Genomic DNA, 19,321 nt, shown 5'->3' with positions numbered 1-19,321 from the left:
AATGACAGTTTGCTTTGGTGGACAACTAATCGATGTTTTCCAAAACAAAACGGAATGTTAATCGAATGTTGAACGTAAACGATCTGAAGAAAAAATTTCTTTACTGTTCGAGATGGTTGTTAAAGTTGGCAGTTATTGGCGACACTCGGTAGTTGTTGCGTTGGGGTTATTATTGTTTTATGTTTTAGTGTCCAAACGCATACAAATACTGGAAAGTGCCCTTTTTATGACCGACTCAAGACCGCAGTTGCAGACACAGGACGGTGAGCTGATATTCACTGATGTCCAGCTAGCGAAATTTAACGGTAAAGATAGCGAACAACTGTATCTGGTCATTTTGGGGCACGTTTACGACGTCACAGAAGGTTCCAAACATTATGGACCGGGGCAGTCGTATCATATGTTTGTCGGTAAATACATTTAACTCTGATTGATCATTCATGTAGTTCATGCAAAACTAACTTTTTTGCTTTCTTTCAGGTCATGATGCAACGCGATCTTTCGTTACCGGTGAATTTGATCAATATTCCGCAGAACTGAGCGATGTTTCGTCGCTGAACGATACGGAACTGCAGCAGCTACTGACGTGGAAGGAATTCTACGATAAAACGTACCGTTACGTGGGTAAACTAATCGGACGGTACTTTGATACGCTCGGAGAGGACACGGTTTATTATCGACACGTGTTGGGCCGTGCTGCTAAAGCAAAAGATACTAAGGAAAGTGATCGACAATACCCTTCCTGCAATGTCGAATGGAAGCCAGAAACAGGCACGAGAGTATGGTGCACGAAGCGCAGCGGAACCGGTCAGGAACGATCGTGGGTAGGCCGACCTAGAAAGGTTGTTACCGATGGTGATGGGAACGTTGACGCTCGGAGCGTTCAGTTTTGTGCCTGTGTACCGGAGAAAGATACAAACGTACAATACGTACCATTCCCAGGATGCGATACAACGGCGGAATCTTGCGTTGTACCGGATCAAAACTAAAAATAATCTATCACTTATTTACCTTCATACTTTTTCCGTCCTTTATACGCTTGCTTAGCAAGGAGTAGGCATATAACAGAAAAAAAACGCACATATCACTGGGTAGCAAGGATACAAAACAAGTTGAGGATATTTTTTTACAATGAAATAAACGAAAATTTATTACCGTATTTAGTATTAGTGAATTCAATTAGTTGACACAATTGATGAAAATATAACAAACAAAGGTAGAATTAAGTTCATGTAGCTTTCATAAAAAATATCACACACTGTCCGGGTGCATCGCGTGCTATCCGGCACCGTTAACTACATTTTCCTCGTTGCGCTCTTCGTTAGCTGGTTGCTGCAATATACCCTGTTCCTGTCCCTGTTGACCAGGACGATCATTAACCTCCGGTGGTTGATTGCGAATCCAATACTTTCGCACGTTCTCTGGTGTGTAGTCAAGAATTTGACGTTGTTTGGCACGATTATGTTTCTTCTGATGGAAGTAAATTTTTAACACACCCTTTACCACCACAAACGCGAATCCACCAAGCAGTGTTCGGTGCAGATCGTTTTTCACGGATTTGAAAAATATTTTCCCTACAATGGTGGATACAGTTGGTAGGAGCAAGGCACCGCAAAAGATGCGTGTTACGGATAGTGGCTCCGATGCGCTGATCGTGTTACTCGGGAAAGCTTCCGGATAGTTTGGACTTGGTTCATTGCTGAAATTAAAATATTTTTGATGGTTGAGGGTAATGAAACTTTCACTGCAGCATCTACACACACACACACACACACACACACACACACACACTGTTTCACTTACGTTACGGGCAGCATCAACGAAATCACGGGATATTTTCGTATGTCGAATTGCCGATTTTGAAGGAAGCGCAGCACAATGTCTTCCCAGCGAAACATCCGGCCAATCACCAGCGCCACTGGAATGGTTGGCAAACATAGCAGCAGTGCGATCGGTTCGGCCTGTTCCATCATTGACAGTCCCCGCTCGAACCCCGTCGTTTGCAGTACGGTTACCGCACCGAACGTTATGGCGGACCAGTAGATCGAACAAACGATTGCACCCGCCGCCATCCCTGGGCTCAACTGTTTGGCGATTATATCAAGCCGCTCGAGCAGCAACGCAAAGCTTCCCATGGACGGCAAGATGATGATATACCGGGTTTGACACTGCGGACAGCTGATGCTTTTGTACGGATTTCCTTTCTGCTTTTCATCGATCCACCGTTTCAGACAGGACTGGTGTACCCATTTTGTAGCACCGCGGCAGTTGCACGGCTGCACCCAAGGTGCAAACTTGTCGTCCTCTTCGGTGGCAAAGCACACCCAACAGTACCGCTCTTCTGGTTCCTCTTGTGGGGTTGATGTAACGAGTTGTTGATCCACGGTTCCGGGCGCTGGAACATCGTTTGTCGCAGGATTCGCACCGGCCTGTTCGGTCGTATTGACCTCTGGTTCGTCGGTCAACATGCTGAACAGCTGTCGAAGCAAAGGGATAAGACTGATTCACTAGTTACAAATGCTTTTTGCATCGGCTTGCGCAATGTTTACAAAAATTACCTCACAAAATTAATGCGCCACTGATGAATCTGCTACTTCGTATTAATGCTTCGCCGTATGCTAGAATGGCATAGAACAGCCTAGCTGATAATATAAGTGTTATTAGCTTGATTATAATGAATAATATTGGGTGTTATGTTTACGTCAATCTGTATTTGACAGATTTCTGCAAATCCGAAAATACCAATAAAGTTTGATGGAAAAAAATAATAATTGCAAAATAATAAAATAAATAATTGCATTATTTGAAGAATACGAAAACTACTTCACAAATTTCTTACTTGTTTTTAAACGCAATGGAAAAGGAAGGAAAAATAAAGTTCCGAAGGTTCCGTCCCTGGTTCCTCTATCCATTAATTTGATGATAAATTTTATTAAATTTAAACAAGAATATTGCATTAATATTCGAGAAATCGAAGAATAAATTAGCAAATAAAAACAAATTAATGAACGCATCGCCCATTGTGAAAATATATAGCCGATCTTGTCAATGCGATAATTACTTTTTGTCCACACAATCCAGTTTGACAGTTTTGTGATTTTCGAAACTCGGCTGTTTAAATGTCAACGATATTGCGAATTTTTCACAAAAAGGGCGAAAAAGGATTAGGTTGTGCGATGTAAAGGTGTAAAAAGTTAGTATTCTTGTTAAAAAGTGTAAATAGCAGAAAAGTAGAAGCTAGCTGCAGTTAGCTGTTGTGCATAGACTTTCGTTAGTACTGTGAATTCCTTAATGTCCGTAAGAATGAAATGTAAAATGGTACGATGTTTTCCTTTTTATAAACAGGTCCTTTCATAGCGGCAGAATGTATGTGAATATCCTGCTACGTGCACTAATCTGCATCTCTTGTGAGGTTATAAGCGGCATAAAAATATTTCGTTCGTTGGATCGAACGATATCGCAGGACTCTGATTGAATTGAGTAAACAGCCAGTACCACATCACAGATCGTGTGGCGGTCCGGATGAAGATGTTGGCAAGTATGAACAATTCCGTCTACATAGATGAAAGTTTTGGAATGTGTGAGGCTTGAACGGAATAGTGTTTCTATGCTGATTTGAAAGACTGTAGGATATAGATAGGGACCTGGAGCGAGACCATTTTCGAGAATTTTTGGTCCGGAAAGATGGGTTATAAGTCGTCTGCCCATTCGCCACTTCTTAACCGTTTGCTCTGGCATGACGCATCTCCAGGATTGATCAAAAGCTTTCGACGAATCAATGATGTGGCGTTAATTTCTCGTTATGCTGAGGGTTTGTTGAACTAGCAATGTTTGTCTGGAGTCCCTCTACATGTCTCCATTAACACATGTTGGTTCGCGAAGATTTTCCTCCTCAAGCTTCTCCGTCAGTCGACGATTAACCATGTGTTCCATAATTATTGGTAGTACAATTTAGAATTATTTAGCATTAGTTTACGAGAAGAAGACAATTTAGTAGGGAGTAGGGTGATGTGGGGTGATAAAGCAGATTACGATAAAGTACATTTTCTCTATTTTAGAGTTGATTAATTTTCACACAAACAATGGCCCTTGTGTGAAAGATTATAGTTTCGCGCCATTTCCATTAACATCAAGCATCGCCGATTCTGCTGGGCAAGCCAACTTTATGTTGCATGCACATCCACCCACACGTATAAACAGCAAATGATTATAAACATACCAAATTCCAGCAGAACTCAGCAGTTATGCTTAAAACATATGCTTTAAACAGCAGCATACATCTGTACACAGGGTTAGTTGTTTAACTCTAAATATCCGTTTTTTTTTAGTTTTATTAATATTTTTATCTATGTACGAAATAACAGAATCGTTAATGTATAACCTGAACTAAGAACAGACGTTATGTATTTGTTTTCAACAATATATATCCAATAAAGCTGCAAAATATAATTATTTGAGATTTCCAAATATACATTTTAACAGTACAATCATTTAAGGGAATCATGCAAAAGGTTTTCAAAATGGTTTTATTATTTCATTACATGGTTTGAAACCCTGCATAATTTTCTCATCTATTTTAGGTATAATCTTCGAACAAAAGTGTTAAACCTTTTTAAAATCCAATGCTTTGTTATCCAATACAACGATTGAAATTAACACTGACTAAAAAAGGAAACAAAAAATCACCAGCTTTTGCACACTTTACAATGCAACCCATGCGTGCTGGCTGTTTGGTTTTCGCATCTATTGGCCATGACAGGAGAACGAGCGGGCTCAGGTACGGCGAGGGTTCGCAGGCCAAGGAAGCGTTGTTCAGCATAATGCTGGGTGGACTGTCATTTCAGGCATAGCGTTGTGTCATTGAAAGCAGCACAAGCTTGGGATTCGCGCTCTCCGTACTACGGTATTGGATATCTGTGTATAGTTACAACAGTTGCGACGCCATCGGTAGCGAAAGCATTTTAGCTTTCCCACCGCGGTTTCCTCAAAGGTTCGACAGAGCAAACGAGATCCGAACCAGCGTATCTTATGCCAATCCGAAGCAGAGCACTCATGTGGTGTCCGCCGGCGTCACTTAATTTGCTGAGCAAAATTGTGGTAGCAGCTACGGCTGAAAGGATAGGGTCAAACCAGTGAAGCAGTAAGCGTTCAGTTTAACAGCGGCAGAGGGCAGATCGAAGCGCCATACTACACCCTACACCGGAAGCGAAAGCAGTGCACCAATCAAACCGTCACCGTTTCAACGATGCCGCTGCTCAGGCGGCAGGTGCTTCAAAAGACGTCCACGGCGGAACGGCTTAGAGATAGCGAAGAAGTGTTGTTCTGTCAGCCAACCGGGGAGATATTCAGCAATTATGAGTGAGTATACCGTAGCCCTAAACATATATGCAGAATTGACTGCCAAGCTATGGACGATTCCACTTGGCCAGGCCAAGAGCGCAGGCAAAACAATGCCGATCAAATAAAGAAAAAAGAAGAATTAGATAGATTGTCCAATGTACATCTTTTCCTGGGTAACCAAATTGTATGCAGCAGGATGGCAGCTGCGATTTCAGTAGCGTGTTTGTCTGACTCATGTATCGTCAGCTTTTGTACACCACCATTGTCGCTGATTTGTTAGCAACGCTCTGTACAACTGAATGATAGTTTGCAATAGAAGACATACACCTTAGAGTGTTGAAATATAATTCAAAATGGAGTTGATATTGGTTTGCAGTGGTTTAATCATACACATCGCAAAGGTTATACATTTACCTAACAACACCTTTACCTTTATTTTGCAGAGATTACTTTCATCGCATCATGCTTATATCATCAATGGTATGGAGCTGTGCGATGACCGGGCGTCCAAACCTAACATATTCGGAAGCACTTGAATCGGAAAAGGCCGCCCGGAAGCTGCTGAAAACGTTTCCCGATGCGGTGAAGGGACCGTTCCTGCTGGTTGCTTCGCACACCCAACGCACCTCAATTAACGAAATGCACGAGGACGTATACGGCTTTGTGAAAGATCATCTGTTCAAGGGCGAGATTGTCGATGCGATGGATTTGACGCGTAAAGCATTTCGCCGAGCTGTTATATCGGACGTGTTAGTGGACAAGTAAGACCAATGAAGATATTAACGCTTCATTATTATTAATTTCAATTGTAAATTTCAAAATAATTTTCTGTTGTACTTTTAGCACTCAAGGTGCTGGTCCGGTTATGTACCAAGTCACGGCCGACGATAATATGACACCAAGAGTTTGGAATGTAACGCCCGGCAATGTGAAACGCGACCGTAGCACCCTGACGCGAGACAAATGCAAACTCTTTCTAAAGCAACATGTGGAAGCTGGTCCCGGTGGGCAGCTCCGTATCAAAGCGGACTCGCTGGTCAAGTTCGTTACCGAGCAAGGGTGGACCGATGAGCAGGTATTTTTGGGCCAGGCACCGAACTTCGAACAATCCAAGCGGTTGAAACAGAATGCGGAACGTAGCGAGGTTAGTGGCGCTAGTAAGCCGACCAAGAAAAAGGCACCCGTTGAAAAAACAACGAAAATCACCACCGCGGACGGTGACAAGCAGCAGCAGCAGGAAGAGAAGCCGAAAAAGGCGAAAAAACAAGCGACAAAAAATGTGGAGAAAAAAGGTCCGGCTAAGGTGAAGCAAAAGAGCAGCACCGGTAAGCAGCAAAGCATTGCAAAGTACATCGAAAAAACGATCGAACCTGAGATCTTGGATGCGAAGGCGAAGAAGATGGCGGAAGAAATAGCTCTACAGAAGCTAAAACTAGAGCAGGAAGCGTTGGCCAAGAAGCGGCTGGAGGAAGAAAAGGCTCTACTGCTGCAGCAAGCCGCGCTAGCGTTGAAGAGGTACAATGCCGTACTAGAGGACCAAGAGTTGACCGATCAGCGACCGATGCCGCCGGTCCGTTCCGTTCGCCCATTGATAACATCCAAGCATTTTGGTAACTTTGTCTTCATACTTGAATTTTTGAACTCGTTTTCCGATTTGCTTGCCATACGGAGCAAATTTTCGGGCGGCTTAACCATGCATCTGCTAGAGCGTGCCCTTATTTTGCGCGAGGTAAATGGACCGCTTAGTGACATCTTTCAGGTGCTGCTGGGTGCAATATTCACCCAACAGCTGGAGGAGGAGAACGAGGTGGAAGTTGGCTATGAGCGTGTGGAGAATCTCGCCCTCAAGCGGCAAACGGTACCGGAACAGGCACGGGCGCGCGATACGGTGCTCTGGTGCGAGAAGCACTACTGCACGAAGCTGAGCGAAATGCCAATCGATTCCACGACGGTATCGGAGCTGCTCCGCTTACACTTTCTATCGTCCGGTGCGCTGGTAGAGGAGAAGGCCACCAAACATCGGTATTATAACCGTGGCGGGTACAGTAACGCCGACGATCCGGGCTTACGGCTGGTCCGGGACTATCCGCACATTTTGCGCGCGCTTAGCTCACACTCCGTGTACCAGCTATCGATCGGTGACATTATACAGATACTCTGCTGCTTAATTCACCAGCTGCTCACGTACAGCGGGGTCCGCGAGTTGGTCGAGGAACGGGTGGATCGGGCACGAAGCGCCCGGTACAACTATCAGAACAACCGTTACGCACAGCGCCGGCTAACGGTAAAGACGGGTTCGCAGAAGAATCAAGCACGCGACGACATGAAGCGAGAGCTGACCGCATTCGAAGGCGATACCGAGGCGCGGGAAGAACACCGAAAGAAGCTGCTGGAGCGCCTGGAGGAGCAGTGCAACCGGATCGATGCGGAAGCCCAGCGCCAGATGAAGATACTGCAAACGGAGTCGGGCCGGTTAAAGGAAGACTTTTTCGACTATCAGATCTATCTCGGTTCGGATCGTTGTTTCCGCAATTACTGGCTGTTTGAATCGCTGCCAGGGCTGTTCGTAGAGCACGATCGCACGTATGCGGGACGTTGCTTGGATCAACCGACACCGAACATTCCCGGTCTGGCGTGGTGTGCTCAGGAGCAGCGCAAAAAGTATATCACCAAAGCGATTATGCGGTGCGCCGGTACGGACGGTGTCGCTGGACTGCTCGATGCGAAAGCAATAGCGGTTGCGGACCCGAACCAGCCGGATAACGGTGGGCGCGATCCGGAAGTGTACGAGCAGCTGCTCACGCAGGGCAGTGCCGAGCTGGAGCGAATCGAACAACAAACAGCACAAACGAAAGCATTAAATTCCCGTGCAAACTCGGAAGAGCCGCGTACCGAAGGGGCGCTGAATGGCGATGCAACGGCAGTTCCGGCCGCGAACACTATCCCACTGCCGCCACCAAGCAATCGGGAGCTGCTGATGTGCACTGCCCAACCCGCTGACTGTCCGGTGCATACGGAAAAGCACGCACAAACAGTCAGCTGGGGCTATTATGCAACGGCGGACGAGCTGGATGCGTTGATACGCAGCCTGAATGTGCGCGGTGCCCGTGAAAAGCAGCTGCGCGAAACGCTCGAATGTGAGCGTGATCTGATTTTGACACACATCGAAAAATGTCCCATCGACAAGCTGTCGGTGAATGAGTCGGATCGGGCGGCAGTTTTGTGTGAAATTGTTAGCCGGAACCAGAAGCGGTACGATGCGCCCAACTTTAGCAGCGACCCCGGTACGGATCCGAACGAAATATTGGAGGCGGCATTTTTGGAAAATTTGCTTGAGCTGGAGGCTAAAATTACGGTCGGCTATCTGGGCGTAATGCGCGTGCGGGATCGGGATAAGTGGCGCACGGCACTGGAAGCTTGTACGTACGATCCGCAAACGGACAAACCACTCCAGTGGGGTCCGAAACGGCTCGCCAAGCAGGAGGAAACGAACGGGAAGGAAAAGCAGGAACAGGACACGGAACAGCAGCAGCCACAGGATGTGGACGAGGATCACGATGAGCATCCCACCGACAATGATTCCGGTCGCGACAGTCTCGAACGGCTGTTGTCGGATGCGTCCAACCCGGGTCACAACCTGCCCGATACGACCGTCTCGCTTCTAGATGACACGCTAGACAGCGATGAGATAGCGTTCCCGCTGCACGAATCGGAAACGTTACGGCAGCGCGTACATGCGTTGGCACGCGCCTTGTTGCAGGTGGCACAATGTATCGATCAGAAGTTTCTACGCCATCCGTTTGGGCCGAAAAAGGAGCACAAGGATCGTACCGTCATGCTGCAGAAGCAGTACCAGGGGCTGAAGAATCTGGTCCAGTGGGAGGTGTCGCTGATGCGGTCGACCTGCTTTTCGCAGCTCTTTCTACACTACAATGTGCTGTACGATGCGATCCAATGGTCGCGTTCGGCCGAACGTATCTGCTGCATGATATGCCGGCGTAAAGGTGATCCGGGATTGACGCTGCTGTGCGATGAATGTAACCGTGCCTGCCACACGTACTGTCTGAAGCCGAAACTGAAGGAAGTGCCGGCCGGCGATTGGTACTGTATGCGGTGCAGGCCGGAAAATTTCAAGGAAAAACGTGCGCCGGCTAAGAAGAAGAAAATATTCAAATGGGTCGAGGACATGGAGGAGGAGGAGGAAGATGAATCGGACGAAGCAAGCAAGCAGGAAGAGAATGAGGCGGAGGAGGAAGATGAGGAGGAGGAGGAGGGGGAGGAGGAGGAAGAGATGGATCAGGATGAGGGTGGTGAGGAAGCGGAGGAGGAACAGGCGGAGATGGAAGATATGGTACAACGGAAGAACGTAGACGGGGAGGATTCACCGTCTGAGGACAGTGACAGTGAGGACGACAAGGAGGACGATGGTAGTGATGAGGAATATCGAATGCGAAAATCGAAACAGCCGGTAACAAAGGCGAAATCTAGAGCCAAGACTAAACCGGCGATAGTGGTAACATCCAGCGGGCGCAGTAGTCGTAGCGCAGCTGCCACGAACGGTGCTGCGTACCGTGATGAGGAGGTAGAGGAAGACGACGATTCCTACGATGAGCGTGAGGAGCGAAGGAAGCGGCGTAATCTAACACTTCCGAACGGTGCTGTTGCACTGCGCGCGGATAGCAAACGCAGCGGCGCAGCGTTGCGAACGAGACGCGCCACCAGCGTATCGAGCACGAAACGAAAACGAACCCAAAACGAAGAATCGGACGTATCGCCATCCGGCAATACGAGCAAACGGCCGCGTCGTTCCGGACTCACCAACGGTGGACGGAAGATGAGCGTTTCGCCTGCTGCTGCTGCTGGCAGTGATGAGGATGCCGCCGGCAAAAAACCGCGCACCAGTGCTCGATCGACCAAAGGCCAGCGGCGTTCGTCCGTGTACGTCGGGGAGGAGGAGGAAGAAACGGTGGCGCGCTTGAAGATGGGTTCGGCTGCACGGCGATCGCGCCGCACCGGTGAGGATTTACCGCTTAACTCGGTCGCACTGTACACGCTGATCGACGACATTTTAAAGCATCCGAGCTCGTGGCCTTTCAATCGACCGGTGTCGGCGAAGGAGGTCCCGGACTATTACGCTGTCATCAAGAACCCGATGGACTTTGCACGCATCAAGTCGAAGCTGAACATGGGCGACTACAAGATCAATGAACAGATGCTGAGCGATGTGCAGCTGGTATTCCGTAACTGTGATCTCTACAATACAGACGAAACGGACGTGTACCGGTAAGTCTTTGTATTTCTTATTGGAGGCGAAGCACTTACATGAATGGTACTAAACATGTTTTCCTTTTTTGTGACTTATCAGAATCGGTCGTGAGCTGGAGCAGTATGTTGTGAAGCGGTGCAAAGAATTGACACTCCCGTTCCAACCCAGTGACATGCAAAAATCTGGTCTCCATCCGAAAGTCCCAACATCCAAACCCATAAACGGAGTTGCCGGGCCACATGGCAAATAGCAAAATGGGGAATTTAGTGCAGCTCGATAAAAGTGACTCTACATCAGACTGGGGCACGAATAGTGTAAGTCTAATAGTGAGCGAATGTTTAATTCTTTGGCTAGTAAAATTGCTACAACTAATAAATCAATTTTCTCTTTGCTCTTTTTTTTTTAGAAACAGTACTACTTTTTCATTACTTCATCCTATTATCACATTGTGCAGTGTGTGCTTCGCCAAGACACAATCGGAACGACGGACTACCCAAAACAGTAAGCAAAACGGCATTTAGCCACAACACACAAACCAGCACCATGATGGCTAATCGGCAATATTTTACAGTACATTTATATTACATATTTTACTTTTTTCTCTGAAACAATCGGTTATTTAGTACCATCCAAAACCACGGCTAGTTGCATTAATTGTAAATAAGTAATATTATTTACAATAACTGAATTACGAATGAGTTTCAGGCATAATATAAAACACTTAAAAAATTCACTATTCCCTCCAAACAGTTATAATAATAAAGCTAAATCGTGCAAATCGTGCATAAATTCATAATGATAACGGCCACGAACAAAGCTGCACAGCACAATATGAAGGGGCAGCATAGCAAAAACAGCATATACGTTTGAAAGCCGCACCAAATTAAACCCCGCCGTATTTGTAAAGAAAATGTAGTCGGAGGTATTACGAATCTTTTTTTTCTTGGTTTTGTTTTTTGATTTTCTTTATCGGATCGGATGAGACGGTATTTTGAAAAACCACCATTTTGGCATCAAACATCATTGTAATATGCACCCCATATGCTGAATATAACTTATTAAGGACATTCCCCGCAGCACGCCACGTGAAGCAGCCGCTTCACCACCGAACTCCGAACTTGCGAAGGTCACAAACGTGTACAGAGATATTGCTTTTAAGAAAATTAATGTGTGTTTGTGTGTATGTAAGGTTTTTTTTTGTTCTGTGTTCGTTTTTAAAGTATTTTAAGGATAGCTTAAGAGGAAAGTAATTTGCTTGTAGATGCTTAGGTTTTAAAATAAAAACAGCTAATTAAGATAAGAAACAAAACTATTTGCCATTCCGAGGGATACTATCACAATACGATTATCATATAATCATAAATAAGTTCCACGTTCGTATATTACTAACTAGTTTCGTTTGATATTGCCCCGTTTTCTGCATTAAATTTAGATTTATTGAAAAAAATCAACAACCCTTACCGTGGCAGCAAACTTTGCTGTCCTGGGAATGTTTCTGCGCGCACAGCCATGATTTGGTTCATCCATACTGAGGCGAACCGGTCAGAACACAACAGACCAGCAGCAACAATAGAATTTCTATAGAAATATAAGCTTCAATAGTCGTCCTGTACACAGAGAAACAATTCCCTGAATTCGATCGTCCTTCCAACAAAGCTTTAGCGTAAGTAGTTGCGCTGGAGACAATACTCGTCGTACGATTCGGGAAAATTCGTTTAGCGTTGAGCAACGTTCATTTTGCCATCAACAGCTAACGAGATTTAATCGCTCGTACTAAACGGACGAAGTGTTAACTATAGTTTAACGATAGTCGCAAATAACAAACAAATCAATCGGCTATAGTACCATTAAACCATCTACCTTGTTCTCAATAGCCGTCTGGTCACAAACTTTCATAAGATATTTACTATCAACCAAATTTCATCTCATACCATTCCTACCAACAATACAGACGTTTGTACCAATTTCAATTTGTTGAAGAATTCTAACTCCAGACTAATATTAGTTTCATTTCGGTTTCATTTCACAACGAATGTAATAGCAAGAGCGGATGCGAAAAATACTGCAAAGCACATAAGAAACCAAATTAGTTTAGCAAGAATTTATTACTGTCCAATCTATGAAGGATGGTTCTGTTGGAATTTCGAAACGCGCGCGTACACACTAACGTACAGATGCACCGTCACGAATACGCAACACAACAGGCCAGGTTCCAGGAACCAGCGTTCCAAGCATGTTGATTGTAGAAAGGACCTCTTACTAGGCGGATGCCGATATACTTTTGACCTAGTTGTTAGAAGGCTGAATGTTGATCAACCTTGGTGGCTTAATGGTGCTCCTCATGCTCCTTCCTCTTCGATTCGGCCCATTTTGCTTGGTTCGCCGGCGAGTTAGCTGCAAGAAAACGGTGCAAGTGTGCATGAAAGGAGGATAGCTATTAAACGGCCACCCGTATTGGATCAAAGAAACCTACCTAGCTTGTGGATTTTGTAGAACAGCGGAATGGAAACGCCGAACGCGATGAAGTAATAACGCCAGATCCATTGATTCTTGAAGTAATGCTGAATCGGGAACTGGGCAATCTTCGCGGAGAAGGTGTACGGAAATTTCATGGGACGTGCTACCGGATCCGACATTTTGTCTCTGTTGTTGGCAGACGTTCAGAACACGATACTGGAGGGTTGAACGAAAACGGAAATCGTTACGTTATTATTAAACGTTATGCAGAAAGCCATATTACATCGAACTCTATGTTATTATGTAATGTCCTCAGAAGAGTCGTCACAGATGCTTACCTCTCAAAATGAATTTTCAACCAGCAAGAGGTGGGTAGTCAAGTTCTTTTTCTTTTTCATGGACAACGATGTTAACGAATGACAGTGACAGATGGGTGACAGTCTTGACACCTGTGTAAGCAGAAGGTGATCTTGTTTACATTCGCTCTTTCAGAAGCTCAGAAAATTTTCAAAAAGTTATTTACGGTAATTTGCATAAGTTTGGTAGCTATTTGAATATTTTCTAGGTGTATGTTTATACAGGACAATAGAAAACAAATTATGGTACATTTGAAAATGTCTTCTACTTCTTTTTGGCTTAGCGACCTCTGAGATCATGTCGACCATTTCTGGTTTACTAGACTTATTTTTACCACATAGCCGGATAGTCAGTCTTTGCTACGGAGGGACGGTTTGAATGGGATTTGATACTCGGTCCTGTCGTGTGGAACAGGCACCGTTTATCACATACACCAATGGGCCGTTCCGATCTTTTTAGCCCGTCATACAACTTAAGTAATAGTCGTAACAAAATCAACACCTAATACAAAAATTTGAATGGTTGTACCGCGGACCACTGCCAACAGTCTAAAAGCGTGTACATGCATTACGAATTGAAACACGGATAATAAACCGAACGGAGGAGATTGCTACAGACAGTTATCGATCAAATTTGAATTCACAGAAATGTTAAAACGCTGTAAATGGTTCGTTTCACTGTTCGCAGCAGATCGCAGTTTAGATCGATGTTGTTGAGTTTTTCTTAACCGTGTTAAACTTTTGTTTACTTGGAAAGGTGTAGCCAACATTGCTGCTGAGTAGGATGCTTTATGCAGCCAGCCATGCCAATCACAAAAAGGCGAAAAGTGTATTGCCCACTAATTTTCATTTATCTCAATAGATACAAGGAAGTAATTAAATAAGAAAACATGACAACGTACACTAAAATTAAAATATATCGTCTGCAAAAAACAAAAATTTCCAATTTATCTTGAACTTTTATTAACAACCAGGCGCCTCCATTACGTTGATACCGAAACAACAAGTACGTTCCAAGCAATGTTATATAATCGCTTCCACACTTTAGAAAACGTCAGATTTATACGTTGGGGTTTTTGTTATGTTTTTAAAAAAATTTTAATCCTAGTTTTGTTGACCCTTCCTTCTTCCTGATTGCTGGTTGTCTCGGTTCAAGACGTGTCTTTCGCCGTACCTTTCTTATAGCTTTTGGCCTAGGCTGTCTTTGGTACAGGCATGCCACCGTTTATATACTGTGCGGAACGTGTCCTTAACCATTTATTCTATTTTTCCTCGAACTTATGGTTCTTCATTACCCTTTGTTCGTCGAGTTGGTTTCCTGTTTGGGAACATCTGGACACAAGGACCTCATTGTTCTCACCCTTTCATGTAGGGAAGTATTTCATGAAATATTCCCTTGAAATATGTGAACTAAAAACGACCGGTTTCAGCATTTGAAATAACAAGAGAGCATTCAACAAAAGAGATAATATTATAACGATTCAAAATTCGAGCGAGCAACCGACCGTTTAAAATATCGAAAAATTATTTCACAACACCAAGAGAGCATCCTATAAAAGAGGTAACTTTTATATCTGTTATAAATTATTTCAGTTAAATAATTCATAAAAATTTCATTAAAATAATTCATGAAAGATTTCATTTAAATATTTAACGAAAGTTTTTATTGCAATATATGAAATAACAAGAGAGCATCCTATAAAAGCGGTAATTATAATTATAAAGCGGTAGCTATAATTATCCCAACTTAGTGCAACATACAGCCATCCCTTTCTCGCATGTTATCATTGATAGCAGTTTGAGATCCTTTAGTATTGATCGATTGGATTGAAAGAGATGGAAGGTTATTTCCCCTTCATCCGATCAACTCATACTATCGATCACCAATACTAGACCATCTCGCACCATAGGCAATGATAACATGCGGGAAAAGATACGATGTATCAGAACGGCTGCTAGAGGAGAGAAGAGAATGTTACCTTCTTCCTTGGAAGCTCTCTTGGTGGTCTCTTAGAAACAGTTGGTAGTAGAAGTAAACCTTTCTTAGAAGCCACGTCACACACAAACACCAGCACGGTGAAAAGACTTCCCCGTTTGCTAATTAATTGATTGCTATATGATCGAATCAATGTTCCTTTAAAGCGTTTTGCTACTAATCACATTAATAGTGTTTTTAAACAGTGTTTATATGGCTACATTTTAAATTTACATTCACATTTTAAAAAGGCTTTCTCAAGGCGTCCCTCCAGGAGCAGAGAAGTGTGTGTGCGAAAGAGAAGATCGGGTGGTCGCTTCGGCACTTATAGTGGTGCAGGTGTGTCTGTGTCGCGATAACGAAGCAGGAGAGATAATGATCGTGAGCGAAAGGAGAAATTGTGATCAGTAGTGGTCGGACAGTGATACGGTAGAGTTGTGAAAAATGCTCTCGGTGCATGTAGAACGTTCTGCAAGTGTTTTTATTAATTTTTTTGTGCTAAAAAGTGATGTCCTTACCCCAAAGGATCATACACTATTCAAAAAATGGTTTGTAAAACAATTCGTGTGTTGAAACGATGCTAAAAAGTGAAACACGTGTTCAAACTGTTGCCGGCGTCGGCTTGGGTTTTTGACAGCTCTCTGTGTGTTAGTAAGAGGAAGTGAATGCCATTGTGTTAAAGTAAAATGGCCCAACACTCACCAACAGTATTTGCTTCTTCAAGTAAATACAAAGTTTTAATCACTCATTGCATTTTAAATAAAAGTGAGTTTTCTTTCCCAAGGAAAAGATTGTACAAAGCTGGTAAAAAACGATCAAGCAAAGTGAAAACAGCTATGTGTAGGTGTACTGAGTCTTCCTTTGAACTCTTTTGACATTTCATTCAACAATACAGCTACAGATCTAACGGTACCGAGTTGGCTGTGGTTAAGCTAGAACGAGATATGTTCCATCTTGCTCTCACCTGCGCCGGCAATATACGTGCTTTGCGTTCTTGCTCTAACATTAAAGGGATCGTTGTGTGTGAGAGTAAAGAAATCTAAAATTCAGTGCGTGGCTATGTATATACTAAGCTCGCAAAGTATTTGCATTTGTATTGTGCAGTGGATTATGCCAACGAGTTTTTTTTTGTTGAAATCATGGCATAAACGTGTGGTTGATTTTTGTGTAATTTGGAAAAAATGTTCGTTGTATTTTAGTGAAAAAAAGTGTCTATTGTGTAGATTTGTATTTCTCAATAAGCTTTATTGCTTATTATGTAAAATTGTGTATTTTAAAATGTGGCCATTTTAGGCAAGTGTTGTGGTTTAAATGTGTCAAATTAAGATAAAAGTGTGTGTGTGCCTTTGTGCACAATAAAAAAGTGCAATTGTTGGTTGTTTTTTTTGTGAAAAAAAGTTATATTCCTTTCATGATGAGCATATTTCTTATTAAGTGAATTCGTGATTCGCTTATTGCGAGGAAAATGTGGCCATTTGTAGGCGATTGTGTTGTTTAAAATGTGTCAAAAATTAAAAGTGTATATGTGTCTTTGTGCACAGAAAAAAGTGCAAGTGTTAGCTGGGTTTTAGTGAAAAAAAGTAAAGTCCTTTTCTCAATGAGCTTATATTCATTATAATCATATAATAAGGTGGCCATTTTAGGCGAGTGTTTTGTATGAAATGTGTCAAAGCGCATTGAAGTGTGTGTGTGCCTTTCTGCTCAATAAAAAATAGTGCAAGTGTTAATTGGTTTTCTTAGTGAAAAAAAAGTTATATTCATTTCTTGTTCAGCATATTGCTTATTGCGTGAAAAATGTGGCGTGAAGTGTTGTTTTAAATGTGTCAAAGCAAAATTATTGTATTAATTGATAAAAATACAAGTGTTGGTTTGCTTTTTGGTGAAAAAAGGCTATCAGACTATCGTTTACACGGGTAAGTAAACCACATTTAGTCAGAATTTTCGGAAGTAAGATTTTTACTAGTAATTGGTAATTGGGATAGGCCAGTTCCTGTCAACCGTGAGTTTATAACATTAGGCGACGGTGTAAATTGTCTTGTATTTTGTGTAAGGCTCAAAAACAAAAAGTTGCCTCAAAGCTGAAGTAAATTAAAGCCTCAACAGGGAATGATACAATTTGCATAACACATTTAGTTTGCAAAGTGTAACTGTGAAAATTAATATCTTGGATTAGAAAAAAATCTCCCCATTCCACAGTAAACACTAATATTTATCGATAAAAATGGACAAAGGGCTGTGAGCCGATAAACACTAGAGATGAGAATAAAAACTCTTTTTCGTGAGTCAACTCAGAGTGAATGAGTCGTTATGAGGAGTCAGCTCGTTTAACGATTCATTTCGGAGTGTGAAAATGTGCGAGTGAGTTAAACAAAAATGAGTTGAAACAATACCCAAACTAGCCAAATGAATATACTGCTCGCTCTGCCTAACTATGAAACCTGAATAAGCGAACAAGCGGGCTAATCTGATCCGCAAGGACATGAAACGGAATCCGCCTCTGATAAGGAGATTTTCAAATTTTTCGATATTTTTTTATTTTTTTTATAATTTTTTATTCTATTTTTTAATTTAAAGCATTATTAGAGTGAAGATAAACTGATTTGAACCAATTGGCATTAAAATAAATCAATTCAATTTTTTTTGTAAAATTTCCCAAAAAAATCGTAAGGGGTAAGCCTTATGAAATTTTCGAGTCGAAAACTTTTTTGAAATTTTTTTCTGATTTTTAATTCTTTTTTTAATTTAAAGCACTATTTACGTGAAAAGAAACTTATTGCAACAAATTCCCATTAAAATATATCACATTTAAAATTTTTGCTACATTGCTCAAAAATGAGGAAAATTTTACATTTTCTCAAACAGGGTAAGGAACTTGGTTCCTCGAATAGCTTCTGGCACAGACATCTAAGGGCATGGCCGTCCAAGAAGAAAATGTAGCCATTGATGCCATCTATCGACCACAAGTTAAAGTTTGGCGATCCGTTGGATACCGACCGAGTTATAGGCAAAACTTGGTGCAAAAATGAAGAAAATTTTACATTTTCTCAAACAGGGTAAGGAACTTGGTTCCTCGAATAACTTCTGGCACAGACATCTAAGGGCATGGCCGTCCAAGAAGAAAATGTAGCCATTGATGCCATCTATCGAGCACAAGTTAAAGTTTGGCGATCCGTTGGATACCGACCGAGTTATAGGCAAAACTTGGTGCAAAAATGAAGAAAATTTTACATTTTCTCAAACAGGGTAAGGAACTTGGTTCCTCGAATAACTTCTGGCACAGACATCTCAGGGCATGGCTGTCCAAGAAGAAAATGTAGCCATTGGTGCCATCTATCGACCACAGGTTAAAGATTGGCGATTCGTTGGATACCGACCGAGTTATAGGCAAAATTTGGAGCAAAAATGAGCCTTATGAAATTTTCAAATTTTTATAATTTTTTTATTTTTTATAATTTTTGATTATTTTTTTTGTTTAAAACATTATTTGAGTGAAAAGAAACTTATTGCAACCAATTGGCATTAAAATAAAACAATTTAAATTTTTTTGCAAAATTTCCCAAAAAAATCGTAAGGGGTAAGCCTTATGAAATTTTCGAGTTGAAATTTTTTTTTAATTTTTTTTCGATTTTTTATTCTTTTTTTAATTTAAAGCATTATTTGAGTGAAAAAAAACTTATTGCAACAAATTGGAATTAAAATAAATCAATTTATAAAATTTGCTGAATTACTCAAAATTTCAACTCACTCGTACATTTTGGTTTCAACTCACATATTTATTCTTTTAGCAACTCGATTTACGACGGCTACATGCTTACATTCATGAGTGAGTAAGTGAAAAAAGAGTCACTAAAACTCCTCGTGATGAGTGAACGAAACTCGTTCAATAAGCACGGATAATCGGCGTTCCACGGTATATGCAAACTAGCC

At 42.4% G+C, this 19,321-nt stretch overlaps 4 protein-coding genes across 8 annotated transcripts; 2 read left to right on the top strand and 2 right to left on the bottom strand.

The window, feature by feature from the left end:
- The first annotated feature begins 21 nt into the window (after positions 1-21).
- On the top strand, positions 22-1,159 carry LOC125771969 (neuferricin homolog). Its single transcript, XM_049443206.1, has 2 exons — positions 22-410; positions 481-1,159. Exons 1-2 carry the CDS (start codon positions 113-115, stop codon positions 987-989), a joined length of 807 nt encoding a protein of 268 aa, XP_049299163.1. The 5' UTR covers positions 22-112; the 3' UTR covers positions 990-1,159.
- LOC125771958 (E3 ubiquitin-protein ligase MARCHF5) lies at positions 1,122-2,714 on the bottom strand. Of its 2 annotated transcripts, none has more exons than XM_049443192.1 (3): positions 2,559-2,714; positions 1,804-2,499; positions 1,122-1,699 (listed from the first exon to the last, which is right to left on the bottom strand). In XM_049443192.1, the coding sequence occupies exons 2-3, from the start codon at positions 2,466-2,468 to the stop codon at positions 1,279-1,281; spliced, it is 1,086 nt and encodes a 361-aa protein (XP_049299149.1). In that variant the 5' UTR covers positions 2,469-2,499; positions 2,559-2,714; the 3' UTR covers positions 1,122-1,278. The 2 variants fall into 2 exon arrangements, with proteins under 2 accessions (XP_049299149.1, XP_049299139.1); XM_049443182.1 differs by having other exon boundaries at positions 1,804-2,477.
- A 1,895-nt stretch (positions 2,715-4,609) lies between these two features.
- Positions 4,610-11,991, top strand: LOC125771695 (bromodomain adjacent to zinc finger domain protein 1A-like). Of its 3 annotated transcripts, XM_049442636.1 has the most exons (6): positions 4,611-4,777; positions 4,845-5,358; positions 5,784-6,101; positions 6,184-10,623; positions 10,706-10,920; positions 11,013-11,987. In XM_049442636.1, exons 2-5 carry the CDS (start codon positions 5,246-5,248, stop codon positions 10,854-10,856), a joined length of 5,022 nt encoding a protein of 1,673 aa, XP_049298593.1. In that variant the 5' UTR covers positions 4,611-4,777; positions 4,845-5,245; the 3' UTR covers positions 10,857-10,920; positions 11,013-11,987. The 3 variants fall into 3 exon arrangements, with proteins under 3 accessions (XP_049298601.1, XP_049298584.1, XP_049298593.1); XM_049442644.1 differs by having other exon boundaries at positions 4,610-5,358; positions 11,019-11,991; XM_049442627.1 differs by having other exon boundaries at positions 4,610-5,358.
- Positions 11,992-12,692: 701 nt separating this feature from the next.
- LOC125771714 (uncharacterized) lies at positions 12,693-13,518 on the bottom strand. 2 transcript variants are annotated; one of them, XM_049442655.1, is made up of 3 exons: positions 13,402-13,518; positions 13,080-13,279; positions 12,693-13,000 (listed from the first exon to the last, which is right to left on the bottom strand). In XM_049442655.1, the coding sequence occupies exons 2-3, from the start codon at positions 13,240-13,242 to the stop codon at positions 12,933-12,935; spliced, it is 231 nt and encodes a 76-aa protein (XP_049298612.1). In that variant the 5' UTR covers positions 13,243-13,279; positions 13,402-13,518; the 3' UTR covers positions 12,693-12,932. The 2 variants fall into 2 exon arrangements, with proteins under 2 accessions (XP_049298612.1, XP_049298621.1); XM_049442664.1 differs by having other exon boundaries at positions 13,347-13,434.
- Between the last annotated feature and the right edge of the window lie 5,803 nt (positions 13,519-19,321).

This window comes from Anopheles funestus, chromosome X (assembly GCF_943734845.2).
Source record: "Anopheles funestus chromosome X, idAnoFuneDA-416_04, whole genome shotgun sequence".
In the NCBI taxonomy this organism is placed as follows: Eukaryota; Metazoa; Arthropoda; class Insecta; order Diptera; family Culicidae; genus Anopheles; species Anopheles funestus.
Note: the sequence above shows the minus strand (reverse complement) of the source record. Positions and strands in the feature narration are given on the sequence as shown.

Coding starts and splice junctions, on each gene's coding strand:
- LOC125771969 (XM_049443206.1), top strand. CDS start 113: ATGGTTGTTAAAGTTGGCAGTTATTGGCGACACTCGGTAGTTGTTGCG. Junction 411..480: donor GTCGTATCATATGTTTGTCG/GTAAATACATTT, acceptor GCTTTCTTTCAG/GTCATGATGCAACGCGATCT.
- LOC125771714 (XM_049442655.1), bottom strand. CDS start 13,242: ATGTCGGATCCGGTAGCACGTCCCATGAAATTTCCGTACACCTTCTCC. Junction 13,001..13,079: donor CTACAAAATCCACAAGCTAG/GTAGGTTTCTTT, acceptor GTTTTCTTGCAG/CTAACTCGCCGGCGAACCAA.
- LOC125771958 (XM_049443192.1), bottom strand. CDS start 2,468: ATGTTGACCGACGAACCAGAGGTCAATACGACCGAACAGGCCGGTGCG. Junction 1,700..1,803: donor TCGTTGATGCTGCCCGTAAC/GTAAGTGAAACA, acceptor TTTTAATTTCAG/CAATGAACCAAGTCCAAACT.
- LOC125771695 (XM_049442644.1), top strand. CDS start 5,246: ATGCCGCTGCTCAGGCGGCAGGTGCTTCAAAAGACGTCCACGGCGGAA. Junction 6,102..6,183: donor TCGGACGTGTTAGTGGACAA/GTAAGACCAATG, acceptor TTGTACTTTTAG/CACTCAAGGTGCTGGTCCGG. Junction 10,624..10,705: donor GACGAAACGGACGTGTACCG/GTAAGTCTTTGT, acceptor GTGACTTATCAG/AATCGGTCGTGAGCTGGAGC.